The sequence below is a fragment of the Haliotis rufescens genome, unplaced genomic scaffold (genome assembly GCF_023055435.1).
Source record: "Haliotis rufescens isolate VD_foot unplaced genomic scaffold, xgHalRufe1.0.p SCAF_7, whole genome shotgun sequence".
NCBI lineage: Eukaryota > Metazoa > Mollusca > Gastropoda > Lepetellida > Haliotidae > Haliotis > Haliotis rufescens.
This window is the reverse complement of record NW_025964361.1, coordinates 54,040,463-54,065,506: the sequence shown is the minus strand read 5'-3', so window position 1 is coordinate 54,065,506 and position 25,044 is coordinate 54,040,463. Positions and strand designations below refer to the sequence as shown.

Here is a 25,044-nt window from a genome sequence, read left to right as displayed (position 1 = left end):
AACAATTAATACAAATTACCATACACTTGGTCTCCAGTTTGGTCTTTATTCTCAGCCTCAGCTGTATCAAGGTGACCCCCAAGGCTGACTATTTCAAGGTCATCAGACATGGCCTTGAACCCTAAAGGTGACTCTTGTGTCTTCTGACTGGTTCTTCCAATATCAGGAGGGTCACTTTCCATCTCAAGGTCGATTAATACCAGGGACATTTTTTACCTAGAAAGAGTTTCCCAAAACGAATGTGATTAACGAGTGTACGGTTTAATAAGTTATCAACAAAACTAAGGTTTCAAAGATAAACTTTCAGAACTATGAAACAAGATCTGCGAATTTAAGAAAAAAAAATGGTGTTATTTTTGTGGCATTGCGGTTTCGCTTGATTATGTATTTTCGTTATTGCGAGGTGGGGGGCAAGGTGGCTTTATGTATATATACTATTACCCTGCCCAGCACCAGGATCACATAGTACAGCAAACAATATGATAGGCACTGATTACTTAAATGTTCATTAAAATTTTAGGATATTCTCTGTTAGAGTGACTTTCACTTTCTTGGTCAGAAGTTGATCGCGGCTGACACGTGGTCACACGTAGCTCGTGTTCCAACCAACTCCACGTTTTTCAGTGAGCTAACCCTCGACTCTTCTGTGTTCACCATTAGAGATGTATTGTCGGATTGAGAGCATCAAAACCTACCTTTGCTGCAGCAATGTTCGTCACGGTCTAAATGAAGATGAGTTTTTAAAACGCGCCGCTCTGACATCTCTTGCTTGAACAATGACAACGTCGCTATGATACATTATGACGTCATACACAATCAAAATACTATTCCCCTTCAACGATATGTAGTTACTGAGATCTAAAAAGTTTACTTTGATGGTAAGTAAGGAAGCCGCATTTCGAGTAATTATTTTTGAAACAATATTTTACAGATATTTACGGAATCATTCATATTTTATGCGTTTTCAACTGATGTTTTTTCTGAGGCAACGCGAGAACGTCATCATCAGTTTACTTGTTGACAAAAGTGCACAGCACACTACTCTCTTGTCTGAGGTGTGTTTTCAAACCTTCTGATCATTCTAATCAAAACACTGTCAAATAAAAGCATAAAAATAGGACTAATATATGTGAAAGAAGCGTCTTTTAAGCATTTCTCGAAGATGTTGATAACAGAGTGTTCAGCCTTATGAACCGTGGGCGCGTTTGAAACAGACCATCTACTTAGTCGGCTCTTCAAGACAAATAGACGTTCTTACGCACGCCTGTTGAAATATGGACAAGACACGAAAAAAGATTCTGTTATTACAGAAAATATTATTTGCTATAACGAAAATAAATTCGTTATTACGAAAATATATCCACTATGATGGAAAACACAAACAAGATTCGTAATTATGGCTAAAATTGTGTTTTAAAGAAACATGACGGAAATAATTTTGTAAGTACAGAAATATTTCCGGCTGACGGAAACAGGTTCGTTATCATGAAAACAGATGCGTTATATCAAGTTCCTAACGTTACGTCCATCAGGCAGGAGTCTCACATTCACAGACCAATGACAACACACAGATTGCTACTTACACGAATATATAGGGATAGGGTGTTCATGGTCATGGACATTAATCAGGTCATTAACCACTGGTTTGTGTGACAGTGTGTGACATTCATCATGTCATTAACCCCTGGTTTGTGTGACAGTGTGTGACATTCATCAAGTCATTAACCACTGGTTTGTGTGACGGTATGTGACATCCATCAAGTCATTAACCCCTGGTTTGTGTGACAGTGTGTGACATTAATCAGGTCATTAACCACTGGTTTGTGTGACAGTGTAGGACATCCATCAGGTCATTAACCACTGGTTTGTGTGACAGTGTGTGACATTCATGTCATTAACCACTGGTTTGTGTGACGGTGTGTGACATTCATCATGTCATTAATTAACCCCTGGTTTGTGTGACATTGTGGGACAATCATGTCATTAACCCCTGGTTTGTGTGACAGTGTGTGACATTAATCAGGTCATTAACCACTGGTTTGTGTGACAGTGTGACATCCATCAGGTCATTAACCACTGGTTTGTGTGACAGAGTGGGACATTCATCGTGTCATTAACCCCTGGTTTGTGTGATATTCATCATGTCATTAACCCCTGGTTTGAGTGACAGTGTAGGACATTCATCGTGTCATTAACCCCTGGTTTGTGTGACAGTGTGTGACATTCATCATGTCATTAACCACTGGTTTGTGTGGGACATTCATGGTATCATTAACCCCTGGTTTGTGTGGCAATGTGTGACATGAATCAGGTCATTAACCACTGGTTTGTGTGACAGTGTAGGACATCCATCAGGTCATTAACCACTGGTTTGTGTGACAGAGTGGGACATTCATCGTGTCATTAACCCCTGGTTTGTGTGACATTCATCATGTCATTAACCCCTGGTTTGAGTGACAGTGTAGGACATTCATCGTGTCATTAACCCATGGTTTGTGTGACAGTGTGTGACATTCATCATGTCATTAACCACTTGTTTGTGTGGGACATTCATCGTGTCATTAACCCCTGGTTTGTGTGGCAATGTGTGACAGTGTGTGACATTCATCGTGTCATTAACCCCTGGTTTGTGTGACAGTGTGTGACATAATCATGTCATTAACCCCTGGTTTGAGTGACAGTGTGTGACAGTGTAGGACATTCATCGTGTCATTAACCCCTGGTTTGTGTGACAGTGTGTGACATTAATCAGGTCATTAACCACTGGTTTGTGTGACAGTGTGTGACATTCATCATGTCATTAACCCCTGGTTTGTGTGACAGTGTGACATTCATCATGTCATTGACCCCTCATTTGTGGGACAGAGTGTGACATTCATCATGTCATTAACCCCTGGTTTGTGTGACAGTGTGACATTCATCATGTCATTAACCCCTGGTTAGTGTGACAGTGTGTGACATTCATCATGTCATTAACCTCTGGTTTGTGTGGCAATGTGTGACAGTGTGTGACATTCATCATGTCATTAACCCCTGGTTTGAGTGACAGTGTGTGACATTCATCATGTCATTAACCCCTGGCTGGCTTGTGTGGCAGTGTGTGACAGTGTGTGACATTCACCATGTCATTAACCCCTGGTTTGTGTGACAGTTTGGGACATTCATCATGTCATTAACGCCTGGTTTACCCTGCCCGAGACATGATATTTTACAGAAAGCAGTGACACAGCTGACATATTTGATTGCAGCATAAAACTGACAAACAAAAAATACAAGAACATTGTGGCAATTCATAAACGGGGACCAGCTGCATAAATTGGGACCAACTCTACTTGGAAATCCAAATGGTACTCGGCTCCACTGAAATAATCAACAAACGAAGAATTTACAGATTCACTTTATTGCACAATGAAAACAATGTACATACACAATATCAGTCGCAAAAACACCACAGCTCATGTAACATGTACAAAAACAAAACTCTGATCACAAATATCCACCAACTAGGAAGTCAGCATGGTCACTAGTGTCTGATAATGCTCATTAAACAGGATCTCAGTCATCCCCATAAACGGTGGAGCACCAACTAATGATAAAAAATCATAAAATACTTATTTTTGCAATTTGCAAATCTCATCTCCATGATCATAACTTAAATGCATACAAAACAAAACAGATAAATTCTATGAATAATTTATCAACATCTGAATTCCTAGTGCTACTCTAATAGAATGAAGAATAGACAAAACATGTTGCACCAGCCACAGTAACAATAAATACAATCTGTTACAGTCTTTTGGCTTAATGCAGCCAGCATCAAACCACTGAGTTTCTGCTCATCAGGAGCAGTCTCAGCAATATCAAGCTGTAGCAGCTTAACTGTGAAGGACATCCTCAGTAACGCAGGTCATGTCTCACTTGGAAACCCACAAGCATGAAATTACAAGACTGCTCAGAATATTAGCGACTTGGACTTGGACCCGTATGACCCCAGCTATGTTGGGCACTCCATGGAACAGGCAGGTCAGTTTCTCTCTTCCTCAAAGTCAGGTTCTTTCTTGATTTGAATTACAGGAATAGGTGGTTCCCCTTCCGAAGGTGCTGCTATTGTGTCACAGAACCTCTTTTGAAAGTCCATGTCAACAGGTTTATTTGGGCAGGGATTCTCCTCAAAACCATCAGGATTTACCTCAATTTTAGCTGGCAGGTCCTCTTGAAATTTGGATACAGAGCTGGAAGACACATCAACACTGAGCATCTGGGGATTGTCCTCTTGTTGGTGGTCCCCAAGCCCTTCCTCATTAGATTCGTCCTCTTCTTTGGCAATCTTATCCTCATCAAATGCTTCACTACCCTTGGAATCTTCTTTCAATGCTTGTTGGTTTTTAGCTTTCAACATTTCCATCTGTGGAAAGACAGGGATAGATTTGTATCTTGGGGGATTCACTAATAAGGGCCGGGGTACCTCCCCGCCTTTCTTATCCCGGTGTACTTTCATATGAGCATGGAGATTGCCAGCTGTTGTACAGGCCTTGCCACACAGGTGGCACTTGTGAGGACGTTCCCCTGTGTGAATACGAATATGTGTCTTCATAGAACACAAGTCAGCAAAACCTCTGGCACAGTATTCACAAATATAAGGTTTCTCTCCGGTATGAATACGCATGTGTCGTTTGAAATTAGCAGAACTAATAAAACCACGACCACACTGATCACACTGGTATTGCCGTTCGTCCCCATGAGTCTTCATATGGTTCTTGAGATTGTGGAAGTGTTTGAATGTTTTTCCACACTCTGTGCATACAAATGGCCTTTCCTCGCCAGCACATTCTAACCAGGACTGATCTCGGCTTGGGGTGATCCGAGGTCGCCCAGAGCGTGGGAGGTCATCAGTCGACCCTGTTGACTTCAACCTGCGGGCCAAATGGTGGATTGTATTCCGTGACGTTTTCATTATTTTGGAAATATTATACTGAGAGAGGCCTTTATCCAGCATTTTCTTCACTTCCTCCCTCTGTTCTTTGGAGAGTCGAGGCATTGCAAGTCAGTCTCTTTCAACTGGTCTGTGGAGAAAAAGTTGATTTAGTATTTGATCCCTTAGCAAGATCAAAATCAAAATGTCACTATTGTCTTACATTAAGAACTCATGATAAACTATGTTCAGAGTGCAAAGACAAGTCAATTTGGTCCAGTATTGACTCATTGGGCAATGTCCCGTATATATTTGTCTTAATTTTCAGGTTAATTGACTTCAGTATGTGAATGTAGAAAGTTCAATACCAGTAGTACAATAAGAATGTAACTCTGACACCTTCACATGCATCATAAAGTTGAGGATTAGTACAGGGATTTATCGAGACCTGCTTGGATGCCGATATTCAGCAAATGTCATCACAAATTCCCAAAAAGGAATATAAAAATTTCCAATTCATGTTATAACTGATAACAAAGTTTAGGGCTTTGCAGAGCTAACCGGTATTTCACAGATATAAACTGGGCCAATAACGGAGAAGAGGTTTAATGCTATATAGCATGGACATGTTTTCGGAACCCAGATGTTGATTTTATGAAATGTTCTCTGAAAGTGGGCCACTCTCCTACCCAGAGTTCCATGCGGCCGGCAGCCAGCTAGCATAGTACCTCTGCATAGTATCCATTCAAGATATTGCATATGCTTTTCATCCGTTTCATGTTTGACAAGTCTACACATTTTCATAAACAAATGTCAAAGAATGGTTAACTTTCATTGAGAAAGTATGCAAATACGTAAAAATCTACTTGTTTTTGCGTAGTTATCATATGTTTACATTGGTTTACGGCTCCACGTGCTGTCATCGAAGCCCAACGGAGAGCTAGCGACACGGTCACTTTGATGCATAAATATATATTGTCATGCAACTCACTGTCGCAGTTGTAGTAGCATATCTATATAGTTATGCAAAACAATATGTAAAGCGCCCCCAAATACTTGCATTAGTCCGTTCTATACTGATTTCTGAAAAAGCGCGTTTGTTTACAAACAAGAGAAAAGTCTGGTCACGTGATATGCAAATTAGCCTGTGGCAGTGGTGTTATACTGAGTCACCACTGCGACGGAGTGTGAAAGTGGGCTTGATGTGGCAAAGCTGGAAACTAGACTTCGATATATAAGCAAACTGATGCCCTCTCCTCGGGAAGATGCCACAGATGTTGCTTTTAATAAATGCATATCTATCCATGTAAAGACACCACAATAACCTCTGAACTTGTGGGTTGCGTTATTGTGTCCCTGACATAAGTAACCAAGGTGTCACCACTACATCACCGACACTGTTGTGAGCCTTTTTAGGGTCAGACTGTGTCACTGATTGACATGCCAAAATATAGCCACCTCGTGCACATAGTCTACAAGCTTTACAAGCAGACTAGTTGCGGTAAGTCGTGACCCCCCCAAAAGGATTCTTAACTAACCATAGCAGCCAAATTAGGAAAAAAACAATATTTGGTTTAAAATTGGGAATTTCTGTAAAGTTTTTATTTTCCTGAGTTCAAGATATTTTAACATTGCATTTAGCATGTTTAGTATGATGATGTAAAACTAAGCATTAATGCCTCTCCCACCTCATTGGCCCTGTTGTCAGTGATATACAAGTTACCTCTACAAAGCCATAACATTAGTTACCATGGTTACAGGTATAACTATATTGACATGAAATGGAAATTTTTTAATTCAAATTTGGGAATTCTTTCTGACATTTGTTGCAGACTTAGGGCCAAATATTGGCCTTTGACATATATTACCGTATTCGACGTAATAAGTGCCCCGCTCTAAAAAGCGCCCACAGCGATATTTGCTAATATATTGGCTAGTGAACAATCCCAATTAGCACCCATTCCGATTGATCAATATACACAAGACTTATTTATTCGCGTATAATACGCACTCGTGTGCAATATGAACCCTTAATTATGGGCAATTAAATTCTTGACAAATATATCTGTCTTATATAAACATTTCAGGCTGTCAGCATAAACCACGAAATTTATCTTTCAACCATGTTTTTTCCACCAAAATAATATTCTAATAAGAGCCCCCTATTTCTAATTTTGAGAGCGCCCTGGGCCCTTATTACGTCAAATACGGTACTTGTTTTGTTTTCATGATTGTTTTCTACTTTTCTATTACATACATTTTGAAACTGAAATGTACCATATTCCCCTTCCTGATTCTAAAGGTACCAAATGCAAATTACAATTTGTTTTATCATCTGGGTTACACATTCAGCTTCATGACAGTATATAGGTAGATGTATCAATAGGTAGGTGTGCTACAACATTTCTTTGCATCATGTTGATCCTCTGGATCAAAGTTATCTTGTCAAGCAAGTGATGTTAAGAGTCTGGATGAGAGGTATTATCCTATACTTACAAGTATGGGCTAGTGTTTGACTGTTTGTAATTTGAATTGATTGGGGTGTGGTATAAGAAGGCTTGTCCAGTCCAATGTAACCACGTCCAACAGTCACACACTATCTCATATTTGTGTACATGCCTCTCATCAGGACACTGCACATCACTTGCTTGATAACAGTGTCAGAACCTGCACCCAAACGACACTCGTTATTGCAAAAAAGAAGTTGTTCATTCATATACATGTAGATCTATCTTATCAACACCATATACGTCAAATAGTATAAACGTTAATTGCCGAATACCAAGCAAGTGACTTATCAAAATTACCCATGCGACCCACAAAGATGGCTAAATTTCATTATTAATTCCAAGACAAAACTATATCTCGTTTTTGTTGTTCAATGTGACAATACGCCCTGCCAAGGCACCATCTCGCCCCGAAGGCGAAGCACTCAAGAATCGTCAGAGGTCAGAGCCCCTTTAAAATACAAACAATAACACAAAGCACACATCGCTAATGAGATATACATTAAATAAACATACCTAGCAAGCTCAGCGGCTTTCAGAAAGTCGTGAGAAGCAGAAAAATGAGTGATGAGGCCAAGAAGTCATGCATCCACTATCAACGAACTGCACAAGCTGGGCTCCGTCTACTCTATCGTATCATTAGAGCCGGTGCAGACACAATGGCTGTGAACGATTGACATAATGGCTCATGCTCCTCACAGCGATAGTTCGTTCGCGGAGCTCTCTATACTATGTTACCGAGAGTGTAACGAGGTGTCACGCGCTGGGAAGGAGCTTGATAATGGCTATGTTATGTGCGTTTCTATTGGTTGCTATTTTTAGATCACGACTCGACGTCTGCTGTCATTCGTCACACCCCTTTCCGTAACCTGCAAGAAGACTTGGTCACGAATTGTCTCACTCTTCTACCCAGAGTTCCATGCGACCGGCAGCCAGGCAGCATAGTACCTCTGCCACAGGTCAGCGCCACGTGACGATTCGTCACATCTTCCACAGTCCATTCAAGATATTGCATATGCTTTTCATGCGTTTCATGTTTGACAAGTCTACACATTTTCATAAACAAATGTCAAAGAATGTTTGCATTTCATTAAGAAAGTATCCTAATACGTGAAAATCGACTTGTTTTTGCGTAGTTATCCTATGTTTACATTGGTTGTACGGCTCCACGTGCTGTCATCGAAGCCCTACGGAGAGCTAGCGGTACGGTCACTTTGATGTATAAATATATATTGTCATGCAACTCACTGTCGCAGTTGTAGTAGCATATCTATATATGTAAAGCGCCCCTTAAATACTTGCATTAGTCCGTTCTATACTGATTTCTGAAAAAGCGCGTTTGTTTGCAAACAAGAGAAAAGTCCGGTCACGTGATATGCAAATTAGGCCGTGGCAGTGGTGTTGTGCTGAGTGCCCTTGAGTGTGGAATGGTCTGCTGTAGTTTACGTTTCGGCATTCGTGACCATCTCGTGTTATTCCGGGACATGCCGAATAGCGACTCGTACCCCTATCGATGAATGTTATGTGCGAAAATACGACAAACCAATCAGAATGATTTCAAGTTGTTCGTCAATGAATCCATCAGAAATAATTTTTGATTTTACATATATCTTGCATCTAAAAATATACCCAAGAAATGTATTTTTCATATAATGGGTAGGTTTCTCGGCAGGATAAAGCCAACGGATAAAGACGATATCTGATAGATATGCGGATAGAGATGCAAATATCAAAGACCAAGTAGGGACTACTTTCAGTGTTTACAAACATGGCGTCGCCCTTGTCATTCGGCGATCGAGTCAGAATTAACCATCGTGAATCTGGATAAACTAAAGGGATAATTGCTTTCATTATCAAAAGAACAGTCAAACATACTGAAAATCAGTGTCTAACTGTGATGTAGCTAAGGCATTTTATAACTTTTGGCAACTTTTGAGATATAAATTTCGAAACAATGGCAAACACCGGTACGAAACAGCGGCCCAGGGGGCGCTGCGGAATTTCCGTCCTTGTTGCTAGCTCCGTATGCTATTGTTTACATACAAAATGCCTTCGCGCTGTTGCGTACCGCAATGTGACAGTCGTTCTGACGGCCACGGTTTTCCTCAAGATCCGGATATTTGCATAAAATGGCGTGTGGCGATTAGAAGAGAGGATCCGGCATCCAAGAAATTATGGAAACCAAGTCCACACTCAGTGGTTTGTCGTAATCACTTCCTTGACAGCGACTACAAGCCATCGGACACTGGTAAGCGTCATTAGCAACGAAGTTAGTTACCGAATGAACGGACTGATGTTATTTTTGTCCTTTACCTCAGAATCTGGTATTGGTGACCTACCAAATGCAATACAATATTCAGTAATTTTGATATGTAAATCAATCATGAATATAGTGTATTAGTCACGGTATGTTTTTTTTTTATCTGGGTGCACAATATTGGGCTCACCCAAATATTGGCAGAAAAAAATTTAAATATGTCAGTCGTCCTCTGTGCCGCATTTTACTGAAATAAATAATATTTTTGGTCCTAATATTAATTATATGTATTGCTATGAAGGACTTTCAGTCAATTCTTTTTTACGTGTTTAATTAAATTTTACATAATTAGAATCTATTTAAATTATTCCCACCCTGAAGTTATGCCAGTCTTGAGTAGGCTTATATGCAAAAAAACTGTTGAAGTGGATGTTCTATCTATTTAGGAGTAGACCAAATATAGTTCTATTACTATTATAGAGTTCTATACTATTAAATGAAGTTATCTTAATAATAATAATATTATTTCATTACCGTAAATTTGTCCCAACTAAAATAAACACCTTTTTTAAAATTCTGCTCAATGTTTTGGAATAATTTGCTTATGTCCTCATTGCTAATATTTGTTCATGAATTTACCATGTTTATTGTTATTATGTGAACAATAACTAAATTCCTTATTACGATAAAACCTTAATTGACGATATTTTGAAATAATTCTATATATTTTATTTTCAGGAAAGAAAAGACGATTGAAGAGGGGTGCAATACCAACAGTGTTCTCCTTTAAGAAAGTGAATGAACCAAGGAAACCTAGACACTATGTTATAGATGTGGAAGATGTTCCTGATCTGGGAAGTGAGGTTGAAATTTGTTCACCAGGATGCGATGAAATTATTTGTCAGTCATATGCTGTTGATCATACAGAAGATGTGGCCATACAGTGCAGCTTGTTGTTTGAATCGAACTCCAGATTCTCGATTCATCACATAACTGATAATGACAAAGCAGTTTTGTATTACACTGGTTTTGACAATTATGATCATTTTATGTATTTCTTTCATGTACTTGGCCCCTCTGTCAATCATCTTTCATATCAGTGTTCTTTGATACCACCAGAAGATCAGCTTTTTATGACTTTGTTAAAATTCAGACAGGCAAGAGATGATTTTGACCTTTCCATGTTGTTTCATATCAGTGAAAGTACTGTATCAACATTAATTCTCACATGGACAAACTTTTTGTACTTCCAACTGACTGAGCTAAACATATGGGCATCACATGACACCGTTCAAGATACAATGCCAGAAAACTTCAAGGAGCGCTTCCCATCAACAAGGGTCATTCTAGATGCAACTGAGACCCCGATTTGTAAGCCAGGCAATGTAGATTACCAGAGGGCCACTTTCTCAAGGTACAAGAACAGGAACACTCTGAAAACTATGATTGGTTGTTCTCCTCAAGGTCTTGTTACCTATGTCAGTGACAGTTATGGTGGATCAACAAGTGACAGGCAGATTATTGAGAGGTCAGAGTTGTGCATGCCAGGTGTGTTTTGTGCAGGAGACAGTATTATGGCGGACAGAGGCATTATGGTGCAGGACATATTTTCATCTTCAGATGTAAAAGTCAACACTCCAACAATGCTCAAGGGTCGAAGTCAGCTTGAACCCCAAGAGGTAGTCCACGACCGCAGAGTATCATCCAAGAGAATTCATATTGAGCGTGTTATTGGACTTGGCAAAACTTACAAAATTCTTAAGAGGGAGCTTCATCCATCAAAAGTTCCACTAGGCTCTAGAATTGTTCGAATTTGCTATATGTTGTCAAACTTTCGCCCAAGCATTGTCAACCGACTTGCATGAACAAATGGCCATTCTAAACATACTTCACACATTCATGTATGTTTGTATGTCCTAGTGTGAGGTCTGTTCATAGCATTGAAAGTACAACAGTTTACTGCTAGTAGACAGGTGTGATTGTCTACTGTGACTGTATGGTGGGTATTAGACACGGCTCACTGCTGTATGATTACTGTTTACTCTGTTCCTTAATGATCTTGTTCAACTAATACAATCCGGAAACTGCAAAGGTATGTTTGTGAATGAGTTAGTTGATAAAATTAGAACATTGATGTTTGCTGATGGCATTGTGAATGCAAGTGACGCTATTGTCAAATTGCAGAAATCAGATGTAGCAAGCTTTTGTGGCAAATATGTTATGAATGTAAATTTAGATGAAACAATTATGATTGTATTTTGCAGAGGAGGACTTTTCAAACAAATGGAAAAATGGTGGTTCAAAGGTGAAATACTTTAAATTGTATCAGCATACAAGTGCTTGTGGATATTTGACACCCCAAAGTCTTAATGGGGTTTGGTTAGAAATACATTAGCACAACAACCTGTATAGCCATGAATATTTTGCTCACATTTATATATACTGCAAACATATCTTTAAGAGTTGTGTTTATTGTTGACAGAATGATTGTGCCAGTCATTGGTTATGGACCAGGTATGTGGGGTTATTCACAAGTTCAGACAGTTTAAGTGTACACATGAGATCATTGTCTGTTAACACAAGTACAGATAACGTGGTTGTTATAGTACAAGGATGTTTGTGGATTATGCACACAAAGTAAGCATATTTATGTAGAAATGTTTATAGATTGTGGATCAATTTTTAGCGACAAACATGTAACCGTACTTTGGGCTGAATTCTGAATGCAAACTTAAACTTGAAAGTACAACTGGAATGTGTGAGAAATGTTCAAATATAACAACTTTATTGTGTTTTAACAATTGAAATGATGAATATATGTACATAGCACTGTACCCATGAAGGGCCATGATATTACATACCGGGTAACGGTAATGAAAAAATACCATTGAATACATAATGAAAAAATACCATTGAATGTCTCACATTGTTGGTTGATCTGTGCTTAGGATCTCTCTCTCTTACCACTTTAACAATGAATGCAATAGTACAACACCATCACACGGTTGTCAGACAGACATTCAGTCATGTAATTTCCCTGCAAAGGAGCTCCACCACATTCCCAAGGTCAGTGTTCGAAATAGACATCAGTCCCTATACCCATAGATGACAGATTTGTTCAAAGATGTTTTACAAGCTGATAATTTCCTTGATAAATGTATCACCATCTATAACCACTGAGTCTCTGGGAACTCGGGTGTGATAGCAGTCATAGCTTCTGGATGACTGGTTGTATTTTGTAATTTTATATTGCAAGAGTATATCTCACTGCTTCAGCTAACATGTTTGGGCCTACAGTTTCTCCATTAGGCCTACCCCTTATTCCAATATACTTCAGGGTTACAAGTGATATAAAAGAATCAAACAGTGTCAAAAGCTTCAGAAAAGTACACAAAAAGACAGTAGTATATGCATATATATTGAACTGGTTGGGTCTGAATACAGTATCATGGTGTAACATTTATACTAAGTTTTCCTATAATAATTAGATCCACATCAAGTGCTTTTATGAGTTACCATGGTGTAATATTTATATATGCATTTTACCTGATGATAAGTATTACTTGCTAAACTATTATATGAAATGATATATAAATATTACACCATGGTAACTCATAAAAGCACTTGATGTGGATCTAATTATTATAGGATAACTTAGTATAAATGTTACACCATGATTTACACCATGATAACAGCCTGGGCCTTGTCAATTATGTTATAATCTTCATCAAACTGCTGTAGGCTACAGCTAAGAATAGAAGTAAGTACTTTACACATGGTGTCAATCAGGGATATACCTAGCGGTACTCATTTGTATCATTCTCATCACCAGATTTTAATAGTTGAAAAGAAGAAATTTATATTCCTTAACTGTGAAAAGTCACTGCTTTCAAATAATTTTTGAAAAGTGAGGCAAAAGTAAGTTTCAAAAGACTCTTAGTACTTTTTAGATACACAGTCTTCACATGGATGTATTAATCCCCAAAAGGATGTCTGTTCATGAATCTTAACAAATGCAGTGAGTAGCAATGTAAGGCTTGAGGAAAGACTCAAAGAATAATGACAGTCTGGGAATCAAACTTCCTGTACAGTATTCCTCATTGAGTGATATTTTCTGAACAAAGAAGTCTTTAAACGTACAAACAGCAAATAAGCAGTATTTTCGCTTTGATAGATACATCTGACCCTGCACTTGAAAGTAGTAATTATTGTTTTCTTTCAGTTGCATGAGGCCATTTCTCTCACAAAGATAAGGAAAGAGTTTCCCAGGAGCAATGACCTCATTTCTGGCACTGTAAGGACATTTAACCTCAACAATGGTGTTAGAATCAATGACACCGTCTGGTGTTGCTGCAAGGAAAGGGAGTTCAGAGTCGACAAACATTCCACAACTATGAACATGAACATTACAGGCTATTTCAAGTTTGGCAATAGCTTTGGGTTCCTGCTGTAACCCATGCCTCACAGAGTTACAAACAAGTTTTCTTCCAGAGACAATTTGTTCACATAATTTAGTTTTGTTTCTCCTTGTAGTACATTTGCAAATTGTCCCAAACTGAGATGCGGTAAGCCTCCATCTCCTCTCCTCATGCCACAAGCTACACTTGGCCTGCTTTCTTGTCTTTGACTCTAAGTCTGCAGCCTGGTCATCTGTAATCTGTCAAAGATAGACAGAATAAAAATAAATAAACAAAAACCTTATCAATAAAATTCTTGAAACTCCTTTACAAATCAGAACAAAACAATTCAATCAGATAACATGGCTAAAGCAGTTTAACCATATCGTATCTAGCTCCAAGGGACCAGAAGAAATCCATTTGCATGCAATTCAACCTAACCATCAACTACTACACTGCAACGTCTGAAGATATTGTGTCTTCTGCAGTAAGAAATGAACTAACCATGAAATGAATAATAGCAGGCATTTTTTTTAGAAAAAAGTGAATTATTTATTTGAATGCAATAAGCAGTAGCTATTGAAAGCCTAAAATATAATAACTTAATATAGTGATTTGTGAGAATGCATAAAACTCAGGATTGAAGATTTCTTCATTACGGAAAACATGAGTGTAAAATACCTTCAAGGCTCTCTCCACCCAGTATTCTGTGAAGGGCTTGTCCAAATAGTCATGATCTCTTACTGCAGATGACAGACTGGCTCTTTCAAACAGGTATCTGATCGTGATATCCTTAGATGCTGAAGAGCAGTAGTTGATGGTGATGTTTCGCACATGGTCCCTGTAAGATGCACTATTTCTGTATTTGCCGGTCTTGGGTCATCAAACATGGTTGGTCGCTTCGCCCCACACTTGAATGAGTCTGCTTTCTTCGGTGAATCTATTAAGAGGCAAAAAAAAAAAAGAGGAATAATTTTTTGGCTGAAAATATATTACTAATACTGGGACACTTCAGTATATAATATTTGAATGTAGAAACAGCAAATAAGCAGTATTTTCTCTTTGATAAATACAGGAAGTGAAATTGTCATAATTTCAGACAATTCATAATTTGGGGTATATGCCAAACCTGTCACGGGGGAAACAATTGAAAGGGTGATCACACACTGCAGAAATAGCTTGTGAGGCTTTTAAGTAGTTATGGCTAAGCTATACGAGCAATGCCCACTGAATACATTAGCAGAAAGATCAGTTTCATATGTCATGGAATAATTAATCACTCTGTATATTTAATTCTAATAAATATGAACATATAACCAAGGGGTACTTAATTTATTTTAATGTCTGCAGCTGAACAGAATATCTATTTTTTCAAACCATATAAAAATTTCCTCATTTTAAGAAAACAATTGACACAAAAAAACTTGATAATTAATTCATTCTAACATGCTGTATAAGCACTTTGAATACCAATATATTTACTACACAGTAAACATGGTAAGGTACCTGAATATTCCTTTTGTGGCCTGTGGAATGTCTGCAGTCTGTCTGTGCAGGATCGCCTCACAGCAATCACACCTGTAGACTTGAACTGTGACAACATGAGGAGGACGGAAGCGAGGTGTTTGCAGGTTCCATGGGGGCCTTTACCAGCTGGGCACTCACAGTGTGTGTTCACCACTTCACCACATTCTGCTATTATGATGCGAAGACTGTAGGATACCTAAGTCAAGGAAATCAAAACTTGTAATACAGAGTTATCTAAGTATCATCATGATAACATATAATGAATTATTCCTGCAAGTGACAATGTTTGGTATAACTGACACATTATTTACACAAAGGTGAAATATTTCTTATTACAGACCTAAATGTACAATCATGAATGGCAAAACTGTGAATGATTACTCACTAATTTAAAATCATTAATCACTGACAATTCAATATGTGGTTGAGAATGGAACTTATGACCAATCTGTTTCTAAGGTAACACACCTTTTTCTTCATAGCAGCACTGACTAGACCACTGAAGTAGGCATGGTGATGAATGACAACACTGCAAGCCAGGACATGATTGGATTCCAAAAGTTGATGTCCCTTCTCAATAGCCTTCAAATCTCCAGTCTGAAAGCAAATAATTTCATTTTGCTAATTTCAGTATCTCATTTATTCAAAAGATTTCTCATGTATGTTTCACAGGATATGTATTATCAAACACACCTGTTAATGTTAGTGTTACTATTGGTAATAATTTCAATAAATTTGAGTAACGCATAGAAATATATTGCACACTTACCTCTTCATTATCTACAGCTAACCGGTACCTAAAATACGCCTCGACATCCGAAGAGGCCAAGGGCGGTAAGCTGTCTTTGTGTAGTGGCATCAGTTGCTTGAAACCTGTGACTGGCCATGATTCAAATCGGATAGGCTCAGGTAACTTAATGTCATCTTCTGAGTGGCAGAAGTTATTATTTCTGTCATAGGACTCCAATCTGAAACAAATTTTACAATACACCTGTATATATTTGGAGAACATTTTTTTATTTTAAAATACTTTAAATTCAGTCGGGGTGGGGTGGGGTGGGGTGGGGGAAACCTATGAAGCTGACCTATGCATTGGATTACTATTAATAAAAATATTTTGTGCAACCAGACCCTTGGAACAGAAGTCATGTAAGAAGGTATTTCCATTTTCAAAGTACTGCAACTATATCTTAGATTTAGAATGAAAATGTCACAGGTCATGTCAAACCCCAGAAATAAGAACATTAGACAATGCCCAAAATAACTTGAATGAGGGTTATTTTGCCAGGACTGTAGATTGTAAAAATAACTTTACCCATGCAGTCTCATATGGTACTTGTGATACCTTAGCTGTGCTAGGAAATCCTAACTGAAGCTTTCTTCTCATTTTTTTCACTCGAGATATTAATTAAAGTATCAAAAGGTTAATATATACGGTACTATTTATTTTGATATATTTTAGTCTGATGCATTGAGTCAATGTATACACCACTGCCGGTATATGGTCTTTGCTTTTGCATACATGTAGGCCTAGTCACTATGGCCCCAGTTCATGCTCTGCAGACGACTGACATAGCATAATGGGTAAAATATATTTGAGCATGCTTTATTTACGATTACACCAACATGCACGGGTTTTCATTCAATAAAATGAAATTTGCACACCCCTGACGTTTCCTTTATCGATAACAACAATTTTCATTCAGTTCGGATTTCCCGCGGTAATCTCGAGTCGTACTAGTGGAACAAATCAAAGACTGTTCGAAGATTCAAAGCAAACTGACACAGAATTGGCAAGTCTATGGTACAATTACATACCTTTCAATCAAATCGATCTTCTTCCCGCGTGTAGTTGCTCCACGGCATCGCAACTCTGTCTTCAACTTCTCAACTGTCAGACCGCTGTTGTGCGACATGTTTACATTAGCAACACTTCCGGGACGGAAATTCCGACGCGCCACCTGGCGGATTAGTGTACCGGTGTTTGCCATTTTGCAAGGGCACTAGGCCCAGCCAAGCGGGATCAGTAGCCATATCTGTGCTTGTCGACCTCTGCGACTAGAAACCTTTTCCTCAAATTAAAATAGTTGGATTTGGCCGAAATATGTTTGAATGGTTACCTTGTTTCGTTTTGTCGCTCTGTGTGCATCTGACTGTACTTGACGTTATGACAGGACAGACCGACTGTCAACAACGTCTGAACGTAGCCGTGACGTCTCATAGATTAGGGTTAGAGTAGCTTCCCTTTGACAAAGGGCAGTTACTCTAGCGGACAGACCGATGGATTTCCGCGAAATGCAAGTAAAAAACAATTGTTGTTTTGCGTAAATGTTGCTTCGCCACTGCCAAGGCTCGCTAAATACAATGTTTATTCCTAATGTAGGATATTTACCATCCCCAAACACACTCGCTTGATAACCTCTATATATTTTCTTTTTAAATGTGTTCAATTTTACTGTATAATTCTGCACGTCCCAATGTGCTTTAAATTGCATCTGAAATATATATAATAAATGGGGAAATAATATGTGAACCATTGCTCAACGAGTTGACAATTATTTTAGGTATGCCCGTTTGCGCTAAAACGGAACCCGGTCGCAAAAATGACAATGAGAGGGGCACGAGTCTTCTTACAGGTTACGGAAAGGGGCGAGTGGTGACGAATGACGTTTCGGGCGAGATGTTCTCAACCCACTCGCTTTTTCTTCTCGTGCTGCATACACTCATTATCTTGTCCTTAACACTTTATAGGTTTAATGGCGAAAATTGAAGATATGTTTCAGAGAAGTTAATGCTCAATAATGTGCATTGAAAAGTAAGCTGACGACGTGCCTCGTAGGGAGAACCAGATAACGAACTGTATACTCCTCGTGTGTATGCACACTCCGGCGCGGGGCTGACTTGGCATCACTGTCCTTACCAGAGTTCCAAGCGCCAGCCAGACTGGTAGGCCTACCTCTGTCACAGGCCAGCGACATGTGACCATTCGTCACATATCACACACTCCATTCATGATATTGAATATGTTTTTCGTCTGTTTAATTTTTAACGAGTCTACACACAGGCTAATTTGCATATCACATTTATCGTGTTTGTAAACACACGCGTTTATATTCTGAAATCAGAGCAGGCTGGACAAATGGAAGCCTTTCAGCGCGTTTTGAATATTGTTTTGCGTAATTATATAGATATCGTACTACACCTGCAACAGTGAGGTGCATGGCAATATATAGATCTATATCGTTATCATCAAAAGTATCGCTGTCTCTCCAGAGGGCTTTGACGTCAGCACGTGCAGCCATACACGTAGGAAACCAATGTAAACAAAGGATAAACACGCAAATGGAAATAGTTATTCACGTCTCAGGATATATTCTCGGTGAAAGTTAACCGTCTTATTACATGTTTATCTAAGTGTAACTTTTACTGACCAATAACGAGTTCCTATGGGAATAGCTCTGAAAACAATCTCCAAAAGATTAACAACATTGCCAGTGTTTTATCAAAATTTAGAAACAAATGCTTTAGAACGTTTGCTCTGAAAAACACTGGCTCGATAACCAGGGAAGTTTGCTCTGCTGAAATCCCTTCTGATAAAAAACATGACATTATAACCAGGAAGGACTGTACTGTCCCTGGACCCGTGAAGATACGGGGTAGAATAGGTCTTGGTTGATATGCATGTCATCGATCCCAATAGCGTGGATCGATGCTCATGATATTGATCACTGGATTGTCTGGTCCAGACTCGATTAGTTACAGACCGCCGTCATATAGCTGCAATATTGCTGAGTGCGGCGTTAAACAACAAACCAACAACAACTGTCCCTGTCTTGTCTTCTGTAAATGCTGTCAACATCAAGCAAGGCGTGCCTGACGGTGACCTGAAAGCAAAATTGGACGTATCGCTGGACGGCGGGGACGGATGTTGTGCTCCCTCAACCGGTTGCGTACCGTTCTGCCACTAATTAGTCTCAACCCCCAAATTGTCAGAGCTGTTGATGTGGCAGTTTGCTATCGGTTCTGTAGATGCACCCACCGAGTATGGGTCTTGTTAACGTGACGTCACACGTGGACGAGTTACGAGTGTTGCCATGCTGTACATAACGGCTACAAAAGAGATGATATTGTGTTTCGATGAACATTAAAACGTTAGGCAACATCGTTTTGCGCCATTCCTGTTTGCATCATATCCACTGCGTGTAGGCATTTCTGGTTAAACAAGTGTATTTTTTTATGAGCGCCTGATAGCAAAACAATTATTGTGTTCTGTCCACATTATACAATAACGTGTATTAAATATAGAATACTAAACAAGCTCCCGTGTAATACCAATTTTATGAAACGAGTGAATAGTTCTGGTATCTGACGAGCGAAAGCGAGTCAGATACCATAACTATTCACGAGTTTCATAAAATCGGTTTTACACGGGAGCGAGTTTAGTATTTTATTTATTACTGGCCATTTATAACGTTTTTAGAATTATACTGTTGAGTGTGAATAGGCCGACACCTACACGGTCCACGGCATAATCCAACTGAGTTTAACACAGTAATACTTCAGTAATACTTCAAATACGTCAAAAGTTGAAACGTATGAATTTAATACCATCCAACGGTCCACCTTTAGAATTCAGGCGTCCGTTCCACAAAATTATCGTAGCGTTAAGGTTATCGCAACTCATATACTTTAACTTTGACCAACGACTGTCGTCGCGCTACCGTACGATCGCCTTGTGGGACGGGGCCTTGCACCTCAAAGTTTACAATCACGTCACAATACCCGATGACGTAATTTGTGGAATTTTGTTGCAAGATCCTTCGGCGAAACAATGCCATGTGACGTCAACCTAGCAACAAGGTTGCTGGGGTCATCCAGTGTGCATAAGCTCCTCTCAGTGATCTATCATCTCCACAAGCAATGTCGTTGAATAAGCCAAGGGATGTTGAGAGCTTTCAATATTTGTTCGTGAAACGTGTTCCGAGAGTACATAAGCACGCGTTTTGGTATTACACAATGTTTAATACAGCTGTATGTTTATTAAACGGGTGATCTCTTCACGGGCAAGTAATAAAGCTAATTCTACCATGAATTTGGAATATACTCGATTCTGATTGGTCAATCAGAGGCTATTAGATCACAATAAACCCCCTCTGATTAAAACAGCTGGTTTGACGGCCGCATCACCGCGGAAGCTAATATTCACAGAATAGTACTATTTTCAGTCTTTGTCGGTAGGCATATTTAAATAATTATATCTACAATTACAGGTTACAAAATGCACAGATGCGGTTTCTACAATATTCAAAGGATGTGTGGCAATACATTTCGTGCAGAAAAACACGACAGAAATCAACAAAGGGAATGTATTTACGTTTTGGAGACAACGGAGAGCTTGGAATTTTGGCGCTTTTCTATATACGACTGTGACGTCATATCTTTTGCGTCACAATGAGGCATATGACGTCATAATGATGACGCGCGACGTAGAGCGAAAGCCTTGCAAAGCTTGCTATGTTTTCTTTAGGGATGCCCGCCTCATGTTAGCTTACCAAGTTGCCGTGCTTATATGCTTTCTATGCCTGTCATATGTTCGAGTGAAGTATTACGGTGTAAACAAAATGCTTGAGTATATACAGCACCATATTTAGTTCGGTGATTCCGTAATTCAGATCGATAACCCACTCAAAACACTGAACTCAACCCATGCCGCTTCAATCAGTATATTTGCTAACACCAAGGAGTTCGCTAAATTTAACATTTGAAACCTCACGCTGCGCGTTCGGTTCCAAATTCAATTTAGCGGGGTTAAATCTACAGGTAACCTAGCTCTACATTGAAAACACAGTACGTTTATCTCCTAAATGGATATAATTATCATTAAACCGCCCGCATGTTATCAGAAATGAGCGGGCCACTGTAACTTGATAATGCCCTCATATTGCTGAACGACGGGCCATTATAGCGCCCGTTGTTAGGTGACGTCACGTTCAATAGTGACGTCATCTGGTTTGTTCTAAGACGTTTCGATATTTGTAAAAGTGGGTCAGTGACCTTTGTTTTGATTGCAGTAAATGTTTCAAACCCGATATTGTTGTTTCTTTTTATTTGATAAAAAATTCCACCCATTTAGCTATAAAAACGGTAACACTATTTTTCAGGGCATTATCATTTGGAGAAGCCCTCAGTGTTTTCCATGGGTACAATGTGTGAAGCCCATTTCTGGTGTCCCCCGCCGTGATATTGCTGGAATACATGTATTGCTAAAAGCGGCGTAAAATCAAACTCACTCACTCACTCAGTGTTTTCAACTGCCCTCCTTCATCGGGCAGTTATGGAAGACTTTGGGCTTCTGTAAATGATAATGCCCTGAAAAATAGTGTTACCCTTATATGAGTATCCTACTCCCAACAAACGCGCAAACATCGAAATTGTGCAACGAGCATTGACATGCACCTGCAATTTGTGAATCCTGAGCTTAAAGTTGCAGTGATGTCTTCATGAATATGTATTGAAAGATGTATTATTTAATTTCAGAATAAACTATATCTGAAGCACAGTTCCTTTTTTTCAATAAATGGGGACCAGCTGCATAAATTGGGACCAACTCTACTTGGAAATCCAAATGGTACTCGCCTCCACTGAAATAATCAACAAACGAAGAATTTACAGATTCACTTTACTGCACAATGAAAACAATGTACATACACAATATCAGTCGCAAAAACAACACAGCTCATATAACATGTACAAAAACAAAACTCTGATCACAAATAACCACAAACTAGGAAGTCAGCATGGACACCAGTGTCTGATAATGCTCATTAAACAGGAACTCAGTCATCTCCCAAAACCGTAGGGCACCAACTGATGATGAAACACTAAACAATTAGTGATTTATTTTTGCAATTTGCAAATCTCACCAACATGATCAATACTTATGTGCATACAAAACAAAACAGAAAAACAGGGATAAGAATAAAAAATATGGCATTTCAAGCATAAGAAACTGGTCAAATGATTGTCTGACTACAATTAGGATGAAGAATGGACAACCTCCTGCAGCATCACCTTGGTGGACAAAGTCACAACCCGTCTACCACCGTTCAGTCAGGCCTGGGCTCTGTAGGGGAGGGGGTGAATGGGGTTTAATATCAAGTTCAAGGTTATTGCACATATATAGTGATGTGCATGCATACATGTGTGTGCGCATGCATACGTGTGTGTGTGTGTGTGTGTGTGTGTGTGTGTGTGGCTGCTTGGTCCAGACTTATACTAGTTTATAGTGCTAACCCACTGAGTTACCATGCCGCAGTTCTAACATAGATACCCCACTCAGGATACTGACTCGAGCCAACAAATCCTTGTTGCATCCCATAAAGCCAAGCGCAAGACAGGGAAACAACAAGTACCATCTTTTAAATCTTTAAATATGACACTGCCAGGGATCAGACTACTGACTTCCTGCTCTCCAGGCAGATGCTCTTTTCAATAGACCGGGGAGGGGATCCTGGGCTCTGTACGTCACCTGGAAGTTTCACCTTGGTGGACACGGGACACACTTCGTACATGTCTATGATCCTTCAGTCAACCCCACACATGGATACCAGGGCTCTGTAACACACATAGCCCATAGCTGGGATTCCAGGTTAGAATAGCAACCTGTGCTGGTCATACCATGGGGAATCAGGGTTAGAAGAGGTCCCTAGAAAATATGCCGGTCGTGCCATGGGAATTCATGGTAAGAATAGGTTCCCAGCAAACTATGCGGGTCGCTAGAGGTGTCCAAGTGGATCAGATAGGCTCACTGACTTGGGTGTTTACGTGTCATCGTACCCCGACAACGTGGATCGTTCACACTATCAATCACTGGATTGTCTGGTCCAGAGTTGCCTTGGTGGACCAGGAAGTGTGGAAGACACAGATGACACATCTACAACCTTTGAACAGTGTTACTGTTACATTACAGCTTACATTACAGCTTACACTGGCTTTAGGGTGATAAGATACATATCTCAACCGGTGGTGACACAACATGCTAGATGAAAACTTGACATCATGAAATGAAACCTAACCTAACCTTATTTATAGAATTGAATTAAAAAATTAACTTGAAACTTGTACTGAGGCAGAAAACAACATTCTACAATCAATTTTCGTACAATGTTACATGTAACCTATAATCAAAATCACACAATTTCATTTATATCATAGAGTCATAAATGTGATCATACACTTTGATACAACATATGACAACAGTCAAGTCATGATTTGGCACATGGTACATGATACATGATGCATGTTATTCAGTGACAGTCAGGGTAGTCAATCACCATGGCGACTGAAATAAAATTATTCGGTATCCATGCAACAGTAACAATACTTCCTGACAACCCACATTCCGCATGGCAGTTCAAGATTTGTTTGTTAGTTGTTTAATGCCGTACACAATATTCCAGCTATATGACTGGTCTGGAAATAATCGAGTCTGGGCCAGACAAGCCAGTGATTGACATCATGAGCATTGATCTATACAGATAATTCGGATAAGATCATATGCATCAACCAAATCAGTGAGCCATAACTCCTGACCCTGTTAGTCGCCTCTTACGACAAGCACAGTTGCCTTTTACAGCAAGCATGTGTTGGTGAAGACCTATTCTAACCCGGACCTTCACGGGTAAGCAGTTCAAGATGAAGGGTATGATGTGCTTTGTATAGCATATGATGGACAAACTCCATGACTTCACATCAATTGGATCTTACGTCTTTTTGTTTTCTTTCTTTGTTGTTTAATGCTGCAAGATTCTAGCTATATGATGGCAGTCTGTAAATAACAAGTCTGGACCGGCTGAATCCAGTGATTGACATCATGATGTTGATACTAATACTAACCTGAACATTCATGTGAGTAGACCTTATCAGCCCTGTGACTCTGTGTTTTTTTTGTTTTCTAACACCACTGTCAGCACTGTTCCAGCTATGGACTAGTTTCACTGTCCATGCTGTCGGGTAGATGGCATGCAATCCACCTCGCCTGATCACCAGAGCTGAGCTGGTCAAGACAAATCCCTGGAGGCAGACAGTATTTTACTTTTACTCTCAATATGCTCGATCACCTCTTAAGCTAGTATAAATGCTTATTATATTTATAAAAGAAAGCGTGTTTAACACTCCTGCCCTCCTCTCTGAATCATATGTATTCTGTTTAGTGATAGGAATATCCCAGCCCCAAAACTAAATCTATATACAACAGTTCACATCAAGCCAAATACTGTAAAAATAATGAGACAATTCCCTAAACTTTGTAAAAACAGAAAGTGAGTGAGTGAGTGAGTGAGTGAGTGAGTTGGGTTTAACGCCGCTTTTAACAGTATTCCAGTTATATCACGGCGTGTCAGCTTAATGTGGGAGGAAAGCCCGAAGTGACATTTACCACTTCGG

At 39.3% G+C, this 25,044-nt stretch overlaps 3 protein-coding genes across 3 annotated transcripts; 1 reads left to right on the top strand and 2 right to left on the bottom strand.

Moving 5' to 3' along the window:
- Positions 1-3,384: 3,384 nt before the first annotated feature.
- Positions 3,385-8,143, bottom strand: LOC124133692 (zinc finger E-box-binding homeobox 2-like). The gene is made up of 2 exons (XM_046498163.2): positions 7,936-8,143; positions 3,385-5,063 (listed from the first exon to the last, which is right to left on the bottom strand). Exon 2 carries the CDS (start codon positions 5,036-5,038, stop codon positions 4,025-4,027), a length of 1,014 nt encoding a protein of 337 aa, XP_046354119.1. The 5' UTR covers positions 5,039-5,063; positions 7,936-8,143; the 3' UTR covers positions 3,385-4,024.
- Positions 8,144-9,378: 1,235 nt separating this feature from the next.
- Positions 9,379-12,597, top strand: LOC124143980. The gene is made up of 2 exons (XM_046513177.2): positions 9,379-9,667; positions 10,415-12,597. Exons 1-2 carry the CDS (start codon positions 9,445-9,447, stop codon positions 11,539-11,541), a joined length of 1,350 nt encoding a protein of 449 aa, XP_046369133.2. The 5' UTR covers positions 9,379-9,444; the 3' UTR covers positions 11,542-12,597.
- Positions 12,598-13,297: 700 nt separating this feature from the next.
- LOC124137475 lies at positions 13,298-17,591 on the bottom strand. The gene is made up of 6 exons (XM_048388217.1): positions 17,419-17,591; positions 16,370-16,568; positions 16,069-16,197; positions 15,641-15,796; positions 14,755-14,946; positions 13,298-14,333 (listed from the first exon to the last, which is right to left on the bottom strand). The coding sequence occupies exons 1-6, from the start codon at positions 17,589-17,591 to the stop codon at positions 13,683-13,685; spliced, it is 1,500 nt and encodes a 499-aa protein (XP_048244174.1). The 3' UTR covers positions 13,298-13,682.
- Between the last annotated feature and the right edge of the window lie 7,453 nt (positions 17,592-25,044).